General features: G+C 60.8%; 1 protein-coding gene across 2 annotated transcripts; it reads right to left on the minus strand.

The window, feature by feature from the left end:
* Positions 1 to 1,974: 1,974 nt before the first annotated feature.
* EDA2R (ectodysplasin A2 receptor) lies at positions 1,975 to 15,828 on the minus strand. 2 transcript variants are annotated; one of them, XM_068411945.1, is made up of 9 exons: positions 15,631 to 15,828; positions 10,881 to 10,980; positions 10,115 to 10,293; positions 9,361 to 9,446; positions 8,890 to 9,054; positions 8,215 to 8,361; positions 7,293 to 7,771; positions 6,666 to 6,714; positions 1,975 to 6,238 (listed from the first exon to the last, which is right to left on the minus strand). In XM_068411945.1, the coding sequence occupies exons 1-9, from the start codon at positions 15,714 to 15,716 to the stop codon at positions 5,943 to 5,945; spliced, it is 1,587 nt and encodes a 528-aa protein (XP_068268046.1). In that variant the 5' UTR covers positions 15,717 to 15,828; the 3' UTR covers positions 1,975 to 5,942. The 2 variants fall into 2 exon arrangements, with proteins under 2 accessions (XP_068268046.1, XP_068268047.1); XM_068411946.1 differs by lacking the exon at positions 15,631 to 15,828 and adding an exon at positions 11,545 to 11,625.
* Positions 15,829 to 18,140: the final 2,312 nt, after the last annotated feature.

Genomic DNA, 18,140 nt, shown 5'->3' on the forward strand with positions numbered 1-18,140 from the left:
AGAGAACAAACAATAAAAAAATCATCTGTGGGGAAGGGAAGTGAAGAAGAAACTTGGGGCTGGAAATTCAGTTCTCTCTAACAGATTTAAGTGTTCATTTTTAGCAACCGAAATGTAATTGCCTGTGCTCTAGCCCCTGTGCAGAGGAGCCGGGAGCGCAGCGAGGTCGGGGGTTCAGTGCCACAAGTACCCTGCTCAGGGCTTGCTGCTCTACAGCAGGACACAGAGTCACTGGGCTCCCCCTCTGCAGTTACTTCGTCAGGGGATGCAAGTGATGTATCTCAACACCCCACACGTTTCAGCCAAGTCCTTTAAAGCAAAAACCCATTGAGCAGGAAGATTTGGCTTGGCAGGATCGCTGGCTGCGAGCTGTGGCTGCTGTGAAGGGCAGGACACACGTCTGCATCCCGCGCCAGAGACCAGCTCAGGCGGATGCCCCGTGCACGTGCCTCGTGTGGCATTTACTGGCATCCCCCTGTGGAACCGAGGCTGGCCAAGCCCAGCCCGTGTGCTCCAAATGCCTTTGTGCAGCTTTGCGTCCCCACTGGAGATGTCCCTCCCGGAGGCAGTTGAGGTGAAGCCCACGTGTACCCCAGCACCTTGCTACTCTGCCAGCCTCTCTGCGGATTGTGGCCGATGAGGCACCAGGCACAGGAGAGGCAGGACTCAGCCTTGCTCTGACCACCCAGGAGCTGGTTTTCAACCCCACGCTTCTCTGCTTGCGTGGAGTACGTACGCTCCTTCTGCCAGCTCGGGCCCACAGCTCTCTGCCTCTTATCACAGCGCCGAGAACAAGAATCCCAAGTACTTTGAGGGGAACATGGTTCATCATCGCTCTTTGTGCCTCAGCCAAAACCGAGGCGAGACCAGACAACACCAACGCTCTGAGGCAAGGAGCAGAGCGGGGTGTAAACCTCGTGTTCACAGGGAGCTCCCAGTTTGGGTGTCAGCGTCTGCTTTGCATGGGAGTGGTCACCCCTGGGAGCTCTCCAGCAGAGCAGACCCTTGAGGTCAGGCCAAACCTGCCCACACCTTACCTACAGCAGCGCTTCCAGTCCGCAGGCACCTGAGAACGCGGAGTCCTGGATGGTCACAGCCCCAGAACCAGGAGGGACCGCAGGGACGGCAAGGCTCACTCAATGCCCATCCCAGCAGGGTGCAAGAGGCTGCTCTCCCCGCACACACCCCACAAACAGCCTTCCCGCAGCGGAGCTGGGCTCCTCTGCAGCACCATCCACCTGCGGGTTCACCCAGGGCTTGGGGCAGGCAGACCTTGGCATCACTTACCCCTCACAGCCCTGCAGTAAGGCTGGGTGCTTTCAGTACGGCACCAAATTAATTTAACTCTTAACCTGGGGTGTATTACTTCGAGCATCTGTGAAAACGGAGGCTCCACACGCCCAGGGAGCTCCATGGAAAAGGCTCCTTTGGCCACCACGCACACTGAACACCGACACCGTGGTTCTGCAGCCAGTGATCAACGACTGGTTCTCCTGGGCCTTGGTTTCGGAGGCTTCTTTACCCTCCCTGGGGTATGGCGTTGGCAGAGGCACCGCGAGCGACGCAGGGCTGCTCGCGACAGCATCACGCGGGTGTTCCTCACCCTGGGAACGAGCTACGGCCCTACTAGCACCCGTACCGCCTGCGAGAGCTCGGACAGGTAGTGTAGCTTTAATTGGAAAAGAAAATCAGCATATCCTTCATGCTGATAATTGTTCTAAATAACAGACCAAGGGTGAGGGCATGAACAGACTTAACGAGCACTGTAATTAGCGAGCTTAAAGAACAACTGTTCCTCAGTGAAGCTCCAGGAACGGGAGCTCCTTGGGCATCGTTTACGGGGTCTCTGCCTCCTCCAGGCGATGAACCCCGGCTGGGATCTGACCCTTAAGGCAGGTTAAACCCACACAACAAATGGCTGATGCCCCCAGACCCACAGGCATGAGGGGAGAGGAATCAAAACTCACCACCACCACCGGCTCCGAAATTTATTTAACTACAAACACACAGCGTTCGAGAGCACCAGGGCTGGGAGGAATGGGGGGCACGCACACAGCCCCTGCTTAACAAAAAGGGCAGGAGCTTCGGCTACTGCTTTATTTGAACACAGACATCACCCCAAAAACAACAGGAACAACTCTACTGCAGAATTACAATGGCAGTGACATAGAATTTACAAAAAATATAAATAACCTATTCGTAACCTTAGAGAAAAATAACATCCACCATAAAAAATACCATGTATTCCCCCAGGTAAACCATGGCTTCAGAAATGTATTTATTATTATTTTTTAAAAAGCACCAGAGTCTGCATTATTAAGTGATCCAAAACACACGGGGCATTTCCCCTACCACTCGCAGACTTTTCTGAGAAGTGTGCCCAGATGATTAAAACCAAGTTTTCTTCAGCATTGCCTGCTGCTGGAAGAGCGTGTGGAAGGTACAACTCTTACAAGCACCCTGTTCAAGAACAGCACCCAAGGATGTACTAATTGTTCATTTTAATGAACACTTAAATCCTATTAAAGTATGTGCCTATTTTAAGTCTATGCTTAAGAGCTTCCCAGAACAGGGCTGGATTTAAACTTATCATATAAATTCCTCTGCAAATCAGACTTCCAGGCAAGAGCGGTGTCAAAAATAATCGCTTGTAAAAAAATAACCCCGCTGCACAAGAGTATTTCCCTTGTTCAGCCCCAGCTGAAATTTACACAGATGCTGAACTATTTGATTTCTTTCAGCTCCCTCTGAGCCGTGCCAGCTCGGCCTGAACAGCTTCCTGCCGCCGCCACGTGAGATCCAGCGCTACAGGGATTCCCTTCCCTCACGGTCCGTGGATTGTGCTGAAAATGCTATTAAAAAGCAGAGGTCAAGTGTCAAGTCCATTGGTTCCCAGCTGAAGAAATTCACCACAGAGGGACTGCCGCCGGCTCCGATGGCCAAACCGCGGCGTCATGGGGCAATGTGGCCCGAGGGGTGCCCGGGGCGGGGGCGGTTAATTCCTGGAGGAATTTTAGCCCGTGTAAACACAGCTGGTTTTGTCACCGCAGCTGGAAGGAGGGTGCCCGCCCCGGCCACCAGCGAGAGCGGGGAGCAGCCCTTGGGTGGGAGCTGGGGGGGCTCCCCCGCTGCAAAGCCCCGTCCCACCACGCTCTCGTGGGGGGGAGACACGCCTCCCTGGAGCACCAACCACGGCCACTCGAACCAAGACCACAGAGGGGACCAGGAACAGTTAAAACACACTGACCACCACCCCTGCCTCGTGCTGCCAGCTCCTGCCAGCCCTGCAGCACGGCACAAACCCACCCTACACACTGTATATGACACGGCACAAACCCACCCTACGCGCCACCTCCTCAGCCTCGAGGCAGAGGTTAAGTGTTGACCGTGAATAATATTGCTCAGACATCAAACAACCAAAAAATAATAGTTTACCTTAAAAACTAAGAAGAGAATGGGGGTTGATTTTTTGAAAGAGGGGAGAGGAAAAAAAAAAAGAATTTAAAAAATAATGCATCCAAAGCCCACCCACTGTCACACCAGCAGAGCTGGTCAGCACGTGCTGGAGGGACAAACACGGGGACCTGCAGCACTCGTGTGACAACGTCCTCGTTATTCACTGTTTTTAGTTTAAGAGCCGCTCCTGCCCACCCCTCGCCCCCGACGCTGCCGTGGGACAGGAGGAGGCGGCTCTGCCGTGCTGGGCACCCCGAGGGACCTCCGGGGTGGCACCGGTGACACACGTACACGGGGACACGCGGGACAAGCCACCCAGAGCGGTCCCAACTCCAGAGCCAGAGCCGGTGACTCGAGCTGCACGAATGCTCTTACTCAGACGCTGTCGGTGAATTTATCTTCACTCCCGCTGGAAGTGACTAAGTGTGTCCACAGAGGGATTAAATATTTATTCGACTGTGGTTAATCCAAATGCTCTCTCCCTGCCGCAGATAAACCTCGAACGGAAAATCCCCTGGCCCCAGGCTGCCTCTGCTTTAGCAATACTTTCCCTGACTGCTCCGTAACAGCCCAGGCACGTAACGAGAGCCTGACTAACCCCGGCCTGAAACAGGCACAAGGTCCAGTACTGCTGCGTCTTGTGGAGCAAAGAGTGACAGAATGACCTTGACTTTGGCAGAAAAACAGCGGGGAGGGAGAAAGTGTCACATCCAGCTGAAACTGCCTGTGCCTCCCGTTATCTGACCACATCCTGGGCGCGTTCGAGCCTTAACAGCATTTAACGGGGAAAGGGAAGAGAACAGCAGCTATTAATACCCGTGTCGGGCGGCTCCGAGGCCAGGGTGCCTTCCCAGAAGGTCGCCCGCCTCTTCCCAGTGCTGCGGGCAGATAAAAGGCAAAACCCCGAGCGCAGCGGGGATGCCCGGGGTGCGGGGTGGGCGGCGGGGTAACAGTGCCGCTTGCTGGCGACCGCCGCGGGCCCGGGGACAAGGGACAGAGCACAAAGCGCTCGCCAGAGCCAGCCACAGTGTCAGGGAGGTGAGTGCCACCAGCTCGGCCCCAGCGCTGCTGCCCAGGGGTCCCGGGACAACCCGGGATGGCACCTAAGGGCGCGTGGTGTTGAACCGCTGGCCGCAGGGAGCTGTGGGGTCACGGGCACCCACCACAGCCCCGCTGCTGGAAGCTGTGGGGTCACGGGCACCCGCCGCAGCCGCCCGCTCTGCCCGTGACCTCAGCAGGAACGGCATCCACCGCCCTGGCCGCCGCGCCGGGGCAGCTCCCCGCATGCCCGGCCGCCCCCGCGCCGCCTCGCCCTGCACAGCCGCTCGCCCCCGCAGACAGGGCAGGGCTCGGCCCCGGCACGGGTCCCGCCGCATCCCCCAAGCCCTGTTGGTTGGGCGGCCGGCAAAATCCCACATAACACCCCCGAGGCTGAGGGCAGATTCGGGGGAGCGGCCCCGACGCCGGCAGCCACCCACCCGGGGCACAACCCCTGGCATCGGGGGCGCCCGGCATGGGCGGGACTGCTGCGAGCTCTGACACATCCTCCAGGAAGAAATGGAAAGCAGAAGGCGCTCCCCTCCCTAGCAGCTACTCCCAGAAACGAGAGGATGAGGCTGTTTTAGGCAGGAAAAAAAAAAAAAAAGGAAATATTATTTTAAAACAAGTGGGCTCTGCCGTGGCTGGCACAGCGATGTCACCGCCGACTGTGATACAGCCACGGTCACAGCTTCAGCCCCCAGCTGCTGCCCGGCACTGGCACGGTGCCGGCTGCTCCCCGGGGCAGGGCATGGAGCAGCCCAGGCTCTGTGGCCCCGTGTCACCCCGTGGCGGTTTGCAAAGCCCCGGCGCTCGGAGGTGGCGGTCAGCAGACGCCCGCGGGGCCGGGGCGCAGGGCAGGAGCCCGGGGAGCGAGCCAGCACCCTCCCCACGCCGGTAGCTGCAGCGTGTCACAAGGACACACGCCAACCCGTGCCAGGGATCAGCCCGGGACTCCTGAGAGAAAAACCGCGCCACTCCACGAAAAGGCCACGGAGGGGAAGGCACCGGGGTGGCACAGGGGGACCGACGGCTGGAGCCCGGCGCAGCGGCCATGGCCAGTCCTCTGCCAGAACCGTCTGTGGCACAGAGGGAGAGGAGCGAGCAGAAACTGGGAAAGTGGCACCCGGGAGAGCAGAGCACGGGCCAGCCGAAGGATGGGACGCTGGAGCGGGAGGAGGGCGATGGCCGGGGCAGTGTGGCTGCCCGCGGGTCCGAGCCCCATGGCCAAGGGACCCCATGCCGACATGGGGGGCAGCACGGGGGTCCCTGTGGAGTGAGAGCACCGGGGTGCGGGCTCCCCCATGCATCCTTCTGCTCCGCAGCGCAAAGACCAGCTCCACGTGCTCCTCCCGTGCACACCAGAGAGAGCACGTGACCGCAGGGCTGCCCGATCCTCTCCCGTACCAGTACACGGTGCCTGGAGCCTCCTCCGTCCCGGGTCCTCCCTAGCGCTGGCGGCCCTGAGCCTGGCTGAGGGCGAAGTGGTCGCAGAGCAGGAGCAAGGCGTCGAAGCGCTGGAGCCGCTGCAGAGCCTGGGCCAGGAGTGGGACGGTGACCGCCTCTCCCGAGCGGGCCAAGTGGGCGACGAGCTGCTCAAATCCCGAGAGCCGTCCCAGCAGCTGGGGCGCGACCCCCAGCTCCAGCGCCACGTGGCTGAAGTTCTTCACGCCGTTCAAGGAAGGGTCCAACAAGAAGGCAAGCGACTGCACCAAGGAATGGGGCAGCTCCGCTACCGGGAGACCTGGGGGCAGCAATACAGCGAAGCAGGTTAGAAACCAAGTGATCCGGCGGGGATAAGGACAAACCCAGCGGCCAGGCTCCAGCCCTGTTCCTGCCGAGGAGGTGAAACGCCCTGCCAGGGCAGGCATCTCCTCCAACATCACCTTCAGAGCTCAGCAACACGGAGCTGGCTCAGTCCTGGGGAGGATGGTGACCGGTGACAACCGGGTGTCCATCCACCACCCACCTGCAGACCTTTCAAGGCATCATCACAGGAAATCTACCCTGTGAACTGGCACCAAAGGCCATCAAAGCCCAATAAGTCCCTGTGACGACGGGCACCTCCATGTAGCTGTGGTGGGCGCCTGGATGAGCTCCCTGCCGAGAACCTGCCTCTCTCTGCTACCCCAGTCCTTGGAGAACAAAGATGAGGCTGGAGAGACACTTACCCTTCGCGGTGCTGCTGATCTGAGTCACGAGGCTCTGGGCATCGTCCACCTGGCAAGACAAAGCCCCCAAGGTTGGTGGCAGTGTGGTGACAACAGCAACGCCTGTCACTGCTCCCAGGCCCCTCAGAGGGACGGCGCTTCCAGTTCTGGCACTGCCATCCCAGAGCCCACGACCTCCTCGGGATGCTCCAGAGCCTCCCAGCAAACTGCTTCCATGAATGGGCACCTGGAGCCAAGCTGTTAAAGCCATCTCTCTGCCAGATATTTTCTGAGCCTCACTGATGTTAGTCACCAGGTTTGTTAGCAGCTCAGCAGGGAGGGATGAGGAGCCAGCTGCCCCGCTGCCAGGCCGGCTTTCGGGAGAGCAAGGGGACAAGAACCACTCGAGAGCCCCTCAGTTAAAGACATGCTGATACACTCGATAACTGGGTGTCTGAAGCCGCCCCAGCAGGTCACCTCTCCACGGTTAGTGACACATCCCCAAATACCTGGTAAATCTTTTTTGGTAATTACCAGTTAGCCCCAGATATTAATGAGTCTTAGCCTACATCCCTAACCCACAGCGAGCCCAGCACCCTGTGCCCGAGCGCCGGGTGTCCGGTGAGCAACGAGGCCAGAGGAACTTACCGGCTGCTCCCCGCGTTCGGCCGTGGGATTCGGGAAGGCGGAGGGTGGGCGCCGGGCCCCCTCCCGCCCCGCGCCACCGCTCTCTGCCGGGCCTCTCTGCGCCACGTCCTCCGGCCGCTCGCTGCCCACGAACTCCGCCTGGGTGGAGAACTTCTGGAGGTCCAGCTCGGTGCACTCCACCGGGGCGTGCGGCCACTTGTGCTGCATCTCGGAGGCGCAGGAGGAGAGGGGGGCCAGGGCCTCCGCCGTGCCCGCCTGGCCCTGCCGCGGGTCGGGGGGCGGCAGGACCCCGGCCAGGCAGTCCCCGCGGCCCGAGGCCCGGATGAGGGGCTGGCTTTCCAGGAGGCTCCTGCCCAGCTGCGCTTTGGAGGCGGCACCAACCGCGACGGCCGGCGGCAAGTCCATCTCCGGCTGGAGCGAGGGCAGCTGGAGGCCCACGGCCTCCCCGTCTGAGATGAACTGCACCACTTCCACGGGGCCTGAAACCAGAAACGGGCACGGCTCAGTGAAGCCCGGGGTCTGCCCTGGCCCCTCCGGGGTCTGCCAGCCCCCTGTTAAACTCACGGGCCCTGGGAGCACCCTGCAGCGGTCAGACCCTGTCCCCTGCCCCACCACTGAGCAAAGACACTTTGTGCCTTTGTGCCAAGGCCTGAGCGGGACCGATCCCTCCCGCGGTCGCAGGGAGAGCAGGAGCGGGCTGGGGGGATCGGGAGCCGCAGCGGCTGCGCACCAGCTTGTCTGGTACAAGGTCTGCAAGCGTTTCTTAAGAGAGGTCCCAGATTTCATGTTGGTGGGACTCAGACACCATCCAGCTCCATCCTTCCTGCCTAAGGGCACCTCAGTGGGTCTGGGGACCGTGCGAGCTGGAGCCCAGCACCACCCTCCCTCCCCCGAGGAAGAGGAAGGCGGCAGGAGCAGGTACCTTCTGCCTGCCTGTGGCAGGGGCTCAGGCTCTTCACACCCAGGCAGCAGGGCCCTGACATCTGCTCCTCACACAGGAATCTGCCGGGCGTCGCCGCCGTCGGGAACATTGCTCGCTGGCCTGAGAAGTTCTGAGTCCTCAGGAAGACTGGGAGGACAGAGGAGAACCGGTCTGAGTGAAGGCTTGGCTCGCCGCCCCGGCATGTCCTCAGCCGGGCGGTATGTGTGCCGGCGAGGAGCCGGGAGCCAGCAGCTCCCTGGCACGCTGCTGGATGCCAATGTGCCCCGACCCCAGGCACCAAACCTGCCGCCCTCTTCCCTCTGCAGTCCTACAGCCCTGCCCTGCAAGGAGCCACTCAGGCTCAGCCTGCCCCGAGGGACCCCAGGCAGAGGATGGCCAGTGCCGACTGGGAACAGCATCCTCCTCCTGCTGGTTAGGGTACTGGGGAGGAGGGAGCCTCCGCCGTGCCTCTGAGCAGGCACAGCACACGGGAGGTCCTGCAGATGTAAAAAGCACGACGAGGTGCTTATTCTGCACGAGCAGAGGAACACGTGGGTCACTGTGTGCTGCAAGAGCAGCAAGGCTGGGGGCAACGCTCGGCACAGCGAGGCGGGACACGGGCATGCGTGAATGGCAAAGGGAGACGGAAGCGAAGCGCTGCAGGCATCGACCCACCTCGCTGGCACTGGCTCTTCCAAAACCTCTTGCAGTAGATGATGGAGAGTGCCAGAAGCACCAGGACGATGATGACCAGGGCACTGCTGGTCAGCGCGAGAAGGGCCGTGTCCTGCGGCGGCACGGTGGGGATGGCCACCTTCACCAGGCCGAGTCTGGACCGACCTGCAAACACACCAGCCACAAAGCGTTGGAGCCCAGCGCCAGGCTGGGGCCACCCCCTCCCTGCCCATCCCTCTTCACATGTAACGACCGTGCCCCCTCCAGCCGGTCCGTGGGACAGCGGCTTGTGCTGTGCCAGTGGCGCAGGCTGGCCAGCGAGCAGGGGGGGTGGAAGGACGGTGCACACCTGAGCGCACGCCTCTGACACGGCCACGATGACAGCATGCACCACGAATCCGCTCCGCCACGTCCTTGCCCCCCATCTACCCCAGAGCACCCCGAGCCCCGCCGGGGAGGGACGGCACGTACACTGAGGCTCGGAGGAGGGCGTCTGCTTGGTGCAAGGGATGCACTCCCAGTCCAGCTGCCCGCTGATCCGCGCCTTGCGGTAGAACCTGCGGACAGAGCAGAGGGTCTCAGCAGCGCAGGGCCCCGGGGCCATGCCGCAGAGGGCCGGGACACCCCAGGGCAGCAGGTCTCTCCCTCGCTGCCTGGAGCTGTACCCGCAGCTACTTCTTCACGTCTAAAGTGGCAATAGAGATCGATAGCTCCACGAAGCCACGGAAACACCCCAGCCCACAACCACGCCTGGGAAGGGGTCACAAACCAGAGCTCCCACTCGCTCCTCTCTCAGGAGCCACGCTGCTCCCCGCACGTGGCCTGCAGCCCTCAGGTGTTTTGCAGGCTGGTTGCACGCGGCATCTTCATTTCAGCAACTCCTTAAACCCATCACCCGAGGCACCGTCTATCCTCCTCTTTGGGGACCACCAACTGTGGTGGTCTACAGCCACTCCTCTTCCAGGGCTGAGCCACCCCGGAGCCCACAGGAACAACTCAGGCCTGGAAGGAGTTTCCTTCCACTGCTCGTTCATGGGAGCCTTCCGGTTCCCCTCTTTGGAGCTACGAGGGGGCCATCGGATGGGTCCGATTTGCATGTCATTAGCGGTGTCCTCAGAGAGGCAGCCCCGGGTCACCAGGGCTCCTCTTATGTCCCATGTTCTGGGTGGGGACCCCCCCTGTCCGCTCTCACGTGTGTGACCATGGCGGCTCCAGCCCCACTCACCCCGGCAGGCACTCCCCACACACCGCGTTGGTCGTCGCCGTGCAGTTGGACTTCTGGACGTGGTTGATGAGGGCGCAGGACAGGCAGGGCTTGCAGCCGTGGTGCCCCCAGCTGTCCTTGAACTTCCTGGGAGGGCAGGCAACGCACTGCGCGTCCCCCCCGCTGCCGTTGCCACAGTCCTGCAAGACACGAGGTCGGGTGCACGGCTGCGGTGAGGAGCCACCTCAGGTCCCAAAGCCATCCCGGGGGGAATGGTGTCCCTTCTTGGGGACAAAGGGTGGAGGGGTTATTGCTGAGGCGAAGGGTCCTCTGAGCCCAGCCGAGAGCAGATGCCACCAGAGCAGCTCTGATGGAGACACGTGGGGAGGCCGTGTGCCGCCCAGCCGGGGCCTGAAGCACCAGCCCCACCGCCCAGGCTGGGCCGGACCCCCCGCGGCCGTGTCCCACGGGTGCCCATCCAGCGCGCAGCCTGGCCAGGCAGCACGGCTCCACCCGCCGCTACCGACCGGGAGGAAATTCAGATTTCCATTGGCAAAAAGGAAAGAGAGCACCCTGCACAGCAACCCGAAATCCCGTCCCACTCGGTGCTCCCATCGCCTCGCCCTCCTGTCCAAGGTGAGGGAACTGCTCACCACCTCTTCCACCGTGTCCCAGCATGCCAGGACCCAAGATTGTCCTTCTGAAGGACGGCTGGCAGAGGACTCCCCTAGCACGGTAAAAGCCTCGGTGCCAGATGATTCCCGGTCCTTCCAGAGCAGCGGTTTACCTTGGAAAGCTCCTGCCCGGGCATGCAGCTTCTGCAGGGCGTGCATTTCCCGTGCTCGTCCAGGTACTCGCTCTCTTGGCAGCTCATCGCGGCCGGGAGCCTGAGGAGGAGAGGAAGAGAAGGAAGAGAGCTCACAGCCAGCCCCAACGCTTTCCAGACGAGCAGCGTGCCCTTTTTGGGGCAGAAGCTTCCGCTCCGGCCGGGCTGGCAGCCCGCATCGCCTGGGCATCATGGATGTCACCGCGGCAGGAGGCTGCTCCGGCAGCTCGGGGAGGGCTTCCCAGAGCTCAGGCTCTGGCTCTGCACGTGGAGCGGTTCGCAGGGCAACGCGGGACCGGTGTCTCGTTGAGGACATGCAACTCAGACTGAAGCTACAAAACTGAGCAATTTATTTGGAGTTTTGGGGCTGCCCTCGTTAACTTCTAAACACCCACCAGGAACGGGGAGCACCTGAACACGCTCTGTTGAAGACCACCACCCTGAACAGCTTGAAGCTCCTGGGCAAACCTGGCATTTCAAGCAGAGCCGTCGTGCTCCGCAGCCTCGGGAGGAGGAATGGCTCGGGGGGGTCACCCACCCCTGTAAGGGGGGACACTGCAGAGCCCCCGAGCCCCCCGTCCCCCCCCCCAGCCCCTTCCCCTCCCACCCACACCGTCCCGCGCACCGATCACAGCCCACAGCAGCATTCCTCCGCAGGCTTTTTCTGCGCTCCCCCGCTTAATCCCCCACCACTCCCTCGCCGGCTGCCGCCAGGACACGGACACTTGGACGGGCTCCCCAGGCTCTGAGCGACCGAGATTCATTGGCGATGAGGTCTGCCCCGGACGAGCATAGCGAGTGAGTCAGCCCTCGCCGCGCTCCGCACGGGCCGCGCTCGTTACAAGGAGAGGCAGCGCGCGCCAGCGAGGACCGGCGGCGAGGAGCGAAGGGAGCTAAATTTATCTTGCAAACATCTCGGGAGGGGCATGATCACGGCCTATAAATAGCATAAAGGTTACTGACGCTGCCGAATAAATAAAGGAGATTTGTCACCATCTCAGGAGGTGGCGGAGAGGGAGCTGGGTGCCGGCGCCCAGGGAGACACACGGGGTTCAGCATTAGGGTTCAGCTACAGGCAGCAGGAAAAATAAAAAGGGGGGAGATGGGCTCCTCGGGGGTGACACACAACTGCTGGCACGTGAGCAGCCCGAACCCAGGCTCTTGGTGAGCTCCGAGCCCAATGCTCTGGGCTGGAGCCCGGAGTTTGATTGAGCCTTCATTCATAACGAGCATAAAGATGTACAAAATAGAGTTGCAGGCAACAGAAAAGGAGCCAAGACACCGGCGTCTGGAGAGCGAGGGGACCGGCTTTCATCACCTCTCCCAAGTGTTGTAACACAGGAACGAAGAACTGGTGACAAAAAGCCAAACCAACCCAGCTGTCTTCCCGGCGAAACTGCCCCGCGAACACGACACGACCACCTTCTCTCACGTATTTATGGACCTTCCTGCCCTTCAGAAGGGGCTGCAGCCAGCGGTACACCCCTCCCAGCCTCTCCACCAGCACAGGCACAGCCTAAACCAGTTTCCCAAACACAGAAAGTTACACAGATAAAAGGAGCCCTGCGCCCGGGCGACTCCACGCACGAGGACATCTGCGAGTGTGACGGGAGCTCCGGGCCGGCGGGGGACCAGCGCAGCCGCGCCAGCAGAACTGCCAGGCGCAGCCCAGGCCTGCGAGTTCTCAAGCCACAATATAACGATACATGGAACGAACGCTTTGTTGGATATCTGGCATGAAATTCAAAGCTGTGGGATATTTTTTTTTTTTTTTTTACTTCTTATTTTAACAATACCAGAACCAAGACATTTAATTTGTAAGTGGAGCATCCATCCAAACCACACTGCACTGCCCTGGTAAAGCAGCAATTTCTGATAGTCTAATAAGCCACTAAAACAACTGGTCCTAATTAGCCAAAAGTAAAAAACAAACAACGAAACCCTCCCACCTCTTTGGAAACTACACGGGATCTCAAGGTGACTGCCAGAGCAACTTACTTGCCAAAGAGGAATATAAACATGACACAGTATCAATGTACTTACAAGCTGGAGGGAAGCAAAACCTACCTCCCTCGTTACAAGATTGCATGAAATCTTCTAACTTAAAAACATCATAATTTGTTAAAGGACTCTTTTATTGCCTTAATGGGACAACTTGCCCGAGCAAGGCGAGCAGAGTGTGCTCCCCACTGTGTTATTACTCAAGACAGGGAAAACATGAGTTGCTGAATGAGTTTCACTGCATGAGATAAAAAGCATTTCAGCAGAGCCACAGCAAAAGTCACAGTTCATTCACTTCTGGGAGAGTCCTGGAGCTCTATCGTTTTCTTTTTCCTGTGAAAAATGTAATTTTCAAAAAGATCAGACTATCTGGAATCTAAACTATTTATAAATTTCTTTTGTGTCCAGCTGATCGATTCTGGTCGGAAAAAAAGGGGCAAGGAAATCAGTAAGTGAAAGTGCTGAGTCCCATCCTCAGGGGCTGTGACACCCGCACACCAGTGGCAGTTCTCATGTCACCGCACAAGCCAGCGGGACGTCGCAGGAGGGTTTGTAGCAGAGCCAGGCAGCAACTGTAGCCCAGGTGAGATACTTGTACACGCTGGAACATAAAACTAGAGAGCTGAAATCCTAAACAGCAACTGCAAGGAAAAAGGAGGGGGGGGAAAATGAAATGTTACCTGGAAAATATTACTGCCTGCCTCGCGTAGGACACTGTCTAGTCCCAGTCTCTTACTCAGTCGTTCCTCTGCTCCTCCTCCTTAGTCTGCACTCGTTTTGTCCAGACAGCATCTCTCTGTGCCTCCCTACACTACAAACCACGCTGGGAGTGACCCCGCCGCCCCCGAAGGATGCCGTGTAGACGAAGGACTGCTCAGGGAAGCAAAAATATGGGAAAAAAGGCTGAATCTGAATCTTTCCGTGTGGCTTGGAAATCAGTAGGTTTTCCAATATATTTGGAAATTCTGCTCACAAATTGCCCACTACTTGTTCAGTTTGGAGTGGCTGGGAACCTCTGTCTGCTTTAGGCGAGAGCACCCCAGGCTCAGGCGGGGAGCGCTCTGGGCTGCTCTCAGCTCCCCTCACCACACCAGCCCCCAGGCTGCCACACTTGCCTCCCACCCCTGCTCGCTGGCTCTGGCTGCGGAGGGGGCACCTGAAACACCACCCAACCCCCCCCCCCAGTACAGGACAGAGCACATCGCTCCGGGGTTGGCTGCTGTTCCCATTCAGCTCTGCGGAGTCCCCCAGGGCACCCAGCCAGACACAGGTTTATCCCTGCCCAAAGGGAGGGCTGCCCTGGCACTGTGTGCCCGTGGGGAGCACAAGCCACGCTACAAACTGTGGTGGACAACCAAGGCTTGAGAGAGGGAGAACGCAGGGTCCTGGGGGCCCGCGACAGCCCTCCAGCATGTGGGTGACACCAGTCCTAGGGCCCCCAGGGCTACAGGGCTCTATTCCTACACTCGCTGCATAGAGGTTTGATACGTAATTATAGATGGGACCATAACTAGTGATTTTTGTCAAGTTCTGGCTTCTCTGGCACCCACACTCTGCCTTAGTAGATACCTCAAGTAAGGCTTCCAAAACTCCTATCATTTTTCATAAAACCTTGGATTTCTATCTGTTTTTTTGCACCACACCTACTGTAATTGTAATTGTAATTACTGCGATTGTATTGTAATTACCTACAGTAATTGTCACTGTCCTGCTTGCAATACTAATTCAGACTCTTTGGAGTGCCTGGTTTGCTCTTCAGTTCTTAACACCATCATAAAACAAACTCACACTGAGAAGAGCAAAGCACCGTGTAATTCGAATGGCTGTTATGAATGAAAGGACTCGCCAGCAGTACTTGTTCTGAGCTACTTAAACGTGCCCTTAAAGCGCTGGCACCTTTCGATGGGGGTGAGCACCACCGCGCCCCGCAGCCCCCCGAGCGCATCCCCACCGCCGCCGCGAGCCCTCGCGTGGAGCGAGGAGCGAACCGCGCACCCTCGCCAGCCCCGGCGGGTCCGGGCCTGCGGCGACCGGGGCCGGACCCTACAGTCCGGTGCGGCCGGTGCTGGGCCGCGAGGCACCGGCGTGGGGTGCGCGGCCTCCCACGCGCGGGATGCGCGGTGCCCGCGGCGCTGCCGCCCACGCGTGTGCGCCGCCCAGGGGCGGGTGCGCTGCGGGGCCGGTCCCCGCGGTGCCGGACGGCCCCCGCCCGCCCACCCGCGGCCCGGCCCGGCAAGCCCCGGCTCGCCCGCCGCCTCCCCCGGCCCAACACGCGCGGAGCGCGGCCACGGCCCGACCGACCCACGCGGGGCGAGCTGCCGGGAGCCGCCCGGTGCCGAGAGCCGCCCGGTGCCGAGAGCCGCCCGCGGGACGGCGGCAGCGCGCCGGGATCTGCCCGGGCATGTCTCGGCGAGGGGCCCCCGGCCCGCGGCGGCACGACCGCCCCGCATCACCCCGCCCGGCACCCCCCGCCCGGGGCACCCCGCCGGGTCCGCATCCCCCGGCTCCCGCAGCCCTCGCCCGGTACCCCCGGCGCTCCGAGGTGTCCGCCGGAGCCCGCTGCAGCCCACGTGTATCGCTGCCACCGCCCTCCCGGCTGCGGGACCCGCCAGTCCCCCCGATCCCCGCAACAGCCCCCGCTCCGGCACCGGGGGAGGGTCGGGGCGGCCGCCGCGGGCGGGCAGGCGGGTGCGCGGGCCCCGTGGCTCACCTGTGTCCCGGTACCGGCAGGACCGTGCGGAGCGGGGCGGGCAGCGCAGGCAGGACCGTGCGGAGCGGGGCGGGCTGAGCAGGCATGACCGGCAGGACGGCGCGGGGCGGAGCGGTGCGGTGCGGTGCGGTGCGGGCAGGACGATGCGGTGCGGTGCGGAGCGGAGCGGGCGGTACCGGCGGGACCCCGCGTGGAGCGGAGCGCGGCGCGCCCCGGGCAGCGGGGAGAGCCCGCCCCGCCCCGCCCCGCGGCCTCCCATTGGCGGGCGCCGCTGCGTGGGCGGGGACATGCAAAAGAGCGGCCAGTGCTGGGGCACCCGGCAGCGGCGCCGGCCTGCAGCGCTGAACACCGGACGGGCGGGGGACCGGGACCGGGACCGGGACCGGGACCGGGACCGGAGAGCGGCGGGGCCGGGAGCGGGGAGCGGCGGGGCCGGGAGCGGGGAGCGGGCGCCGCGGGCTCGGAGCCGCCGACCGGGAGCGGCGCGGCGCAGCGCCACCCGGTGGCTGGGCAGAGCAACAACAGGGCGTCCCGTGTTACCGGCCGCGGTGCGGTGATGCCCCCGCTCGTGCCCGTGTGGGCTCCTCAGCCCCCGTCCAGCCCCTCTCCACCAGCGAGACCGAATGCACACGGTCAGCGAACACAGTTACCGTGTCCGGCTGCGGCTCTGCCACGGCGCGGGCACGTCCAGCTCGGGCACGTCCAGCGTGGGCACACACAGCGTGTACAGAGCAGCGACCACCCGGTGGCACAAGCTCGCCGCGGCCGGGGGCTTCTCTCATGCTCAGAATTCAACGTCCACAGCGCGTTTGGCGTGACCCATCGTGTGGGTCTTTGGGGTGGTTCAGGGGAGTTATCCTGGAAGCGTCCCAGGGTTATTGTGCAAAAGACTGACTCCATCACCGTGTTTACCGAACTGCCATGTGGAATCCAACTTTTTGCACAGGAGGGAGTTTATTTTCCCAGTAGTACTGATCTTGGCACCCTCCCTTCAGTCTATTGTGCCTCCATACTCGTTAGCTCCGACGTTTGGATCTGCCAGGCCCATTGCACAACCCTGCAGCCTTCCCAGGCTTTGGGAGGCGGAGGGCAGGCAGAGTCAGCGCTGCTTAATTTTGGTGGCTTGGGCAGCAGCTCTCAGTAACAGTGGTTGCACAAGGATGTGTACCTGAACTGTGTTTGGCTTTAAACCTGTTATTTTGGGACATTGTCCCCATTTCTCCCTCTTTTTCTCAAAATTCAAGGAATCTCTCTCCAGCAAATGCTTTTGAGAACTCCTGTAAGTTCCCCACCACCACTGTGTAACAGCTTCTAGAGAAGCCAGACTGTCAGATTGGAATAACTGGAAGGATTTAATATGAAATCCAATTAAGCAGTCAACTTCCTCATGGTTTTCTCCCTAAGTCTTCTGGTTTTTCCTGGCTCGGTGCTTCAGCCAGGTTAATGATGCAATCTCCACAGGCAACAAAGCTCAACGGGAGCTGTTCTGTCGGGGAGGAGGATGACTTCATCTTTCACACGGGGCAGTTTGCCTCACGTGGGGCCGTGTCTGATGCAACCGGCCTGCACCGTAACGCCGCTGCCCCTCTTGCATCATGCAGACGCCCGCTCTCGCCCCAGCTCCCTTCTGCGGGGCTCTGCTGCCCTCCTCGGTGGCCTCACGGGAGCCGGAGAAAGCTGCCGGTGGAGCTGGAGATGCTGTTGCTGTGGTGGGGTTCTCCCCAGTCAGACCAGCACCTCCCAGCCACACACAGCAGCACCAGCGCTGTCCCGAGGACGCTGTGAGAGCCTCCAGCGGCTGGGGAGGCGGCAGGGCTGCCCTTTTGGTAGCGGCACAGGCTTAGATGGGCTTTAATGCCTTGGCAAACTGCACCAAGGAGTGACTGGTGGTGTGGTGTGTGCCAGATGCTGGCATTGCAGATGCAGGGGTCACTGGGGCAGGTGAAGCGCTGCACATCCCGCAGATTCGGGCGTATTTTGCAGACTAAGGCCTTTGAGATGCCAGCTTCAGCCTACAGAAACGTGCCCTGAAGTATTTGGTGTTGTGGCTGTAATTACCTGATATGCTCAAGGTCACATTCTCTCCATTAAGTTGCAACTACGCAGCACAATTAACAAAATTACGGTATTATGAGTTAGCAAAACCATGGATTCTGAGGCAGAGAATCTGTTTTACGGTTTTTCTTACATACTGGAGTATTCACAGCACTAGAGAGCACCAAGTCCAGGGACGAACCTATCGAGGGGCAAAGCAGGCTGTGAACACCCCCCCTGCGCACAGACACACACAAACACCCTCCGCTGACACGTGGTGTCCCCAGCCACCCCAGGTGTCCCCAGCCACCCCAGGTGTCCCCAGCCACCCCAGGTGTCCCCAGCCACCCCAGCCCCTCTCGAGGTGAGCCTTGCCCTCGCACCCCTCACACAGGGCTGGTTTCCCACGGGTCTCCTGGGGCTGGATCACGGGTGTTCCCGTGGGCGCTGGAGGGTGCGGGGACACGCGTGGGCAG

This window comes from Nyctibius grandis, chromosome 13, assembly GCF_013368605.1.
Source record: "Nyctibius grandis isolate bNycGra1 chromosome 13, bNycGra1.pri, whole genome shotgun sequence".
NCBI lineage: Eukaryota > Metazoa > Chordata > Aves > Nyctibiiformes > Nyctibiidae > Nyctibius > Nyctibius grandis.